The sequence below is a fragment of the Arvicola amphibius genome, chromosome 11 (assembly GCF_903992535.2).
Source record: "Arvicola amphibius chromosome 11, mArvAmp1.2, whole genome shotgun sequence".
Taxonomy (NCBI): Eukaryota; Metazoa; Chordata; class Mammalia; order Rodentia; family Cricetidae; genus Arvicola; species Arvicola amphibius.
In genome coordinates, this window is record NC_052057.2 from 23,817,066 (window position 1) to 23,823,574 (window position 6,509).

The 6,509-nt window shown below is 46.4% G+C and overlaps 1 protein-coding gene across 1 annotated transcript; it reads left to right on the forward strand.

Moving 5' to 3' along the window:
* On the forward strand, positions 1-1,692 carry LOC119825993 (RNA exonuclease 1 homolog). Its single transcript, XM_038347048.2, has one exon. It carries the CDS (start codon positions 1-3, stop codon positions 1,690-1,692), a length of 1,692 nt encoding a protein of 563 aa, XP_038202976.2.
* Positions 1,693-6,509: the final 4,817 nt, after the last annotated feature.

A 6,509-nucleotide genomic window follows, 5' to 3' on the forward strand; every position in this document is an offset into this window, starting at 1 on the left:
ATGACCCATCCAATGCCGGACTTCCTGATATATTACTACCAGTACCGCTCAAAGCGTCGTTCCCAGTGCTCCCAGCGCATCCTGCTCCTGGTGCCATTTCTGAGGCCTGGCCCTTCAGTGCAACTCTCAACTCTTTGGGAATTGCAGCACTGGCGACCCCAGCAGGATAGGAGGAAGCTGCTGTGCCCAGAGACGTCGACGTCGCTGTCGTCACGGTCGTTCTCAGCGTCGGTGAGCGAGAAGAGGAGGAGGCTTATCCACATGGCCAGCCCCAGTCTGGCCAACAGCACCACAGCTGCCAAGGGGACTTTTAGCAGCAGCAGAGCCGCAGCTCGGCCGCCACACTTCATCCACGTCGTCACACTACAGCAAGTCGCCTACAGCGATTCTTTATTTGGAGTGAAGAAGCTCACCCTCACCAAGGAGTTGAAGGACACGGTTCCGGCTGCCATGCGTCAGCACTACTTGGGCCTGTTCACGGAGGAATGCCTCAAGTTCTCCTCTTCGTACCTGGAGGCCATGAAGAAGGCGCAGTCCGAGGAGAAGATGGTCTATGACAAATGTCCCAGCAAGAACAGGTACCTGAATGACGCCCTGCACACCCTGAAGAAACTCAGGGGCCTGGTCCCTAGTGCCGTGCCGGCTTTCAGCCAGGCCACCTTGTACAGGCACCTGCAGAGCTATCTGCTCACGGAGGAGGAGCGCAAGGAGAATGGCTTCCCATTCGCACATCCCGAGAGGCCCGGGTCCGCAATGCTTTTCACACAAGACGGGCTTTCGAATCCGACACACAGGACCTGCTGCCGCTGTTACATGGAGTATCCTGTGTCCGCCTCTGGCGGCTGCGTAAGCTCAGATCCCTGCGTGTTCCACTCGGGGCGCATCCTCTCCATCCGGGTGCTCGGAGGCTGGGAGATTCAATACTCGTGCTGCAAAGCGCTAATTGGCTCCAAAGGCTGCGTGGTGGCCAAGCAACATGTGCAGGACGGCAGGACGGACAACTTGCAGGGCTTTGCCAAGACCTTCCCGAAGAAAGACTGGGAGGCACACGCCGGAATCTACGCCTTGGACTGTGAAATGTCCTACACCACGCACGGTCTGGAGCTCACCCGCGTCACTGTGGTGGACACGTACTTACGCGTGATTTACGACACTTTTGTCAAGCCCGACAATGAGATCGTGGATTACAACACCGTATTTTCCGGAGTGACCGAGGCAGACCTGGCGAACACCAACGTTAGGCTGCGCGATGTCCAGGCCGTGCTCCTGAGCCTTTTCAGCACCGAAACCATCCTCATCGGACACAGCCTGCAGAGTGACCTGCTGGCTTTGAAGTTCATCCACAACACCGTGGTGGACACGTCCGTGCTATTCCCACACCACCGGGGGCTTCCCTTCAAGCGCTCCTTGCGAGGCCTCGTCACCCAGTATCTTAACCGGAAGATCCAGAACCATAGTGGTGGACACAGCTCCATCGAGGATGCCATTGCCTGCATGCAGCTGGTGACCTGGAAGGTGCAAGAAGATGCCAAGAACTGTACTCCTCAGCAACAGGTCGTTTGCCCGAAGTGCAGAACGCAGCCATTGAAAGTTTTCATCAGCCGATCCACACAGACGCCTACAATACTGGAAGAGGAGCTGCACCCAGAGAAGGAGGCTCAGACCCACCTTACACTTGAGGACTTCTTGTGAATAGATTATGGGCTGTGGGGGCGAAGAATGACCTCCATAGAGTTGTTAAACGTTTAGTCCAAGCCTGAAGCCTTGCAGAGTGACCTGCTTCCTTGTGCAAGGCCAGGTACTGTTTGCTCTGTTGCGGTTGTGAAAACAGAATGAGTTAAGTCATGTCGTGCCCAACTAAAGGAGTGAGGAGGAACTACTGCAGCTGGTTCCCGAGCTCTCGGACAGAGCTGACCAAGGAAAACAGCCTGTCTGACGTGGGTGAGACTGTTAGGTTCGGCAAGGATTGACGGGACTGTTGACTGTGACTTCAAGATTAACTTTGCTTAGTGAAAGCCACTACTTCTAGTTTGTCAGGTCCCCAATGCTTTGAGAATGTTGATGAAATTTGCTGGAAATAACTGGTTCCAAGCAGCTCTAATAACCTCTTAATTTTCAGTTCTTTTTTCCTCTTGGCGTTGAATTAGTAACTTTTTTCTTCTACTACTACTATATAAATACATCATTTAGCAATTATAAAATGCAAGTGGTTTGGGAATGATTTTAAGAACTTGGTTGAAAATTGATTGAATTATTTCCACTAGAAAATAGAATGGCCCCAAACACCTTTTATTTCTACTTATGATGTTTTTTTGGGGGGGGTTACTAATTCTTGTCTATGTGTTTTCTAGTTTGTAATCTTGTATCTGACTAGCAAAGTTCTTTTTTTGAAATAAAGATTTGTACCCATGTGTTTGATTAAACTTTATTATCGATCAACTTAGGGTTGAGTCAGACCCACGCTAGGGGGTACCTGACTGCCAGGACAGGAGGTTCTAGCCCAGAATCTGGATTCTTGGACTTTTTTTTTTTTTTTTTTTTTTTTTTTTTTTTTTTTTTTGGTTTTTCAAGACAGGGTTTCTCTGCAGCTTTTTTAGAGCCTGTCCTGGAACTAGCTCTTGTAGACCAGGCTGGCCTCGAACTCACAGAGATCCGCCTGCCTCTGCCTCCCGAGTGCTGGGATTAAAAGCATGCGCCACCACCGCCCGGCCTTGGACTTTAAAGGGGCCAGGCTTCAGTGTTCTAGCTTCCAGAATGTGCTTTCCCAATCCCACTTGGACTTCTGTGACTTGGTAGCAAAGGCACCCCCTTCTCAGACCCCAGAGCCTTCACATGTAGCGAGTCTTTCTCTGTCCTGCTAGTAAGCTCTCAGGTCACAAACACGGAGACTTTTTAATTATAAAAGCTTGGCTAATAGCTTGGGCTTGTTTCTAACTAGCTCTTATAACTTAACCCTTACTTTAATCTACGTTCTTTCATGTGGCTCTGTTACCTTTACGTTGCTGTTTGCTCTGCATCCTGGCATCTCTGCTCTTCTTCCCAGAGTCCTCTCTGTCCCTGGAAGTCCCCATACCTCCTGCCTAGGTATTGACCATCTAACTTTTTTTTTTTTTTTTCAAGACAGGGTTTTCCCTGTAGTTTCTAGAGCCTGTCCTGGAACTAGCTCTTGTAGACCAGGCTGGCCTCGAACTCAGAGATCTGCCTGCCTCTGCCTCCCGAGTGCTGGGATTAAAGGCGTGTGCCACCACCGCCCGGTCCCATCCAACTCTTTATCATGCCAATCACAGCAACACATTTTCACACAGAGGACAAATACTCCACAACATTCACGTCTGGGTACCCTTGTCACCTGATGGGCATAGTCTGGGTAGACTGTCTGCTACTACAGTTGCTTAACATGGTGTTGATCGCTCAATTCTTATCTATTTGTTGGCTCTTTGAGAAAGGGCTTACATAGCCGGGTTGGCTACCAGCTCTCTGTGTAGCCAAGGATGACTTTGAATTCCCAAGTACTGGGATTATAAACTCATGTCACCCATCTAGCCAGGGTTTATGTGGAAAAAAAGCTTGGAAAAACATAAAACTCCAAGTCAAGTTAAAGCTATTCTAGCAAAAGAGGAGAATAGGATTGTAGGCATTGCAGACATACTGACAATATTCTGATTTTTAATATTTCATCACTTTAACTATGAATTGGGGCTTAGAGGTGTGGGTGGGAAGCAGGTGAGCAGTTCTCCTGTAGATTCAAAGTCAGACTAGTCTACGGTGAGACTCTGTTCAAAGTGGTAAAAAATGACATCTCAAAAATTCCTGTCGCCTTGTAGTTTATAGTAAGGGCATAACATAATGAAATCATTCACGTGTTTTAGAGTTGGTGTCAAACGCACTGCAAACTGTGTGAACCTAGGAATGCAATTATGTCCTGGGGGAAAAAGTGTTTTAGATTTTTTATTGTTGTTGTTTTGGTTTTTCGAGACAGGGTTTCTCTGTGTAGTCCTGGCCGTCCTAGACTAGGTTGGCTTCAAACTCACAGAGATCCGTCTGCTTCTGTCTCCTGAGTGCTAAGATTAAAGGCATGTGCCACCACCACCTGGAAAAAAAAGGTGTTTCTTGAGACAATAGTCTCATTTTGCATCCCTGGCTGGCCTGGAATTTACTAGACCAGAACTCACAGAGACCCGCCTGCTTCTGGTTCCAGAGTGCTAGGATTGAAGGCGTGTGCCACCACACCCAGCGTCAGAAAGTATTTGGTAATGATTAATAAGTATGTTCTTATTTATATTATACCTTTAAATATTAATTTTTATTATGTTTAATTATGTCTATATGTGTAGGGATAAGTACACGGGTGCCAGGAAGGCCAAAAGAGGGTGTTGGGTCCCCTGGAGCTGTCAGTGAAGGGTGGTTGTGAGCACCCAACATGGGTATTGGGATCAGATCTCTGGTCTTCACGAGCAACTGTAAGCATGACATACTGTGAGATTACTTATTTGAGACTGTACTTTTACATACAGAAAAGTCTATTGTGAAGCAGTGGGATTAAAGGCGTGCGCCACCACTGCCAAGCTGTCACACAGGTAAAATTAAAATAAATACTAGAGCACAATGAATAAAAACCCAGAGGCAGATATTGGGGTTCAACCTGAAGGTCAGAAAAGCAAGATAGCCTTTCACTTATGGATCTTATGTCTACCTCAGTCAGAAATGACAATGCTATCTCAGAACGAGACTGTCTGAGATACCGCCTGGTCTGTAAGGCTGACCAGTGGGGCTGTTTTACTCTTTGATTTTCAGGCAAGCTTTATTGATTAAAATACAAAAAAGCCGTTTGGTGGTGGAGCATGCCTTTAATCCCAGCACTCGGGAGGCAGAGACAGGCAGATCTCTGTGAGTTCGAGGTCAGCCTGGGCTACAAGAGGTAGTTCCAGGACAGGCTCCAAAGCTACAGAGAAACCCTGTCTTGGAAAAAAAAAAACAAAAACAAACAAACAAACAAACAAACCAAATGAAATATCACTACAAAATACATTCTGGTTAGCTGGGGAGATTCAGATGACTATGAACCCAGGCAGAGTAATATGTTCTAAGGGTGGCTTCAACAAACTTAAGACGATTGAGTCTGTAAGTTTATCTTGAAAAACAGAGTTACTATAAACATGGGACACAGCAAACTTGAGTGTTTATAAAAAACTGTTGTCAGAATCTGCCTCAGGGCATGTCACTCCTGACAATTATATCTTCCATTTTTAGTGAAAAGTAAAATGTGTTCAGTTGAAAATAATTTTGTCTTTTTAAAAATAGAATAAGTTAAACTAAACTGGCACATTTCCCAAGAAACTCAGTAACGTGAATTTTCTCTGATGTACAGTTTGCCATTAATGGCTTAGTTTCTTAAATGCCCAGACTAGATAGGCTTTAAAGAGTTATTTTTATTATTTTTAATCATGTATATATGGGTAGGTCTGTACATGTGAGTTCAGGTGCCTATAGGTACCAGAGGGATTAGATCCCCAGAAGTACAGTTGTAGGCAGCTGCGATTTACCTGATGTAGGTGCTGGGAACCAAACCCGGCCCTCTGCAAGAGCAGTCAGTATACATGTTTATCCACTGAGCCATCTTTTCAGCCATCTCTCAGAAAGACTTCAGTTATGCTGCTCAGTGAAACTGAGAAGACTCTTGCTGCTAGGAAAAAGTTATGGATTAAGTGATCTTTTGCGTTTGCGGTAGAAAGGAATGGAGACCTATTGACCTGTTGTAATTCTATAAGTGAATTGTGCTTGAATATGATTTTGAGGGATGGGAAGTGTCATTGTTCTGTTAAATGAACTTAAAAAGCTCCAGTCATTTTCCTCATTGCTTATTAAGTCTTAACGGTTTGTGACGGGTAATGTTGTCGACGCAATGCAGGAATTAAAATTCACCATGGAAGCAAACCTCCACGTCTGTCAGTGAGGGTATTTGTGGGTGAGGTTGATTGAGATCGGAAGACCTTTCCATACATGGAAAGAATCAGACATGAGGCTAAGCATCAACTTTCTTCTCTCTGCTTCCTGACTGCATGCCACACAGGTGTGCCTCCCTTGCTATGATGGACACTCTGTGGGCCCAAATAAACCTTTCTTCTGCCGGTGGTGGAGCACGCCTTTAATCCCAGCACTTGGGAGGCAGAGGTAGGCAGATCTCCGTGAGTTCAAGGCCAGCCTGGTCTACAAGAGCTAGTTCCAGGACAGGCACCAAAAGCTACAGAGAAGGGGGCTGGAGAGATGGCTCAGAGGTTAAGAGCACTGACTGCTCTTCCAGAGGTTCTGAGTTCAATTCCCAGCAACCGCATGATGGCTCACAGCCATCTATAATGAGATCTGGTGCTCTCTTCTGGCATGCAAGCATACAGGGAATAAATAAATAAATCTTAAAAAAAAACTACAGAGAAACCCTGTCTCAAAAATAAAAGAGAGAGACATATCCGGCGTGGGCGGGGTGACGGCTGTCCTTTCGGTTTTTGGCTCGG

Coding starts and splice junctions, on each gene's coding strand:
- LOC119825993 (XM_038347048.2), top strand. CDS start 1: ATGACCCATCCAATGCCGGACTTCCTGATATATTACTACCAGTACCGC.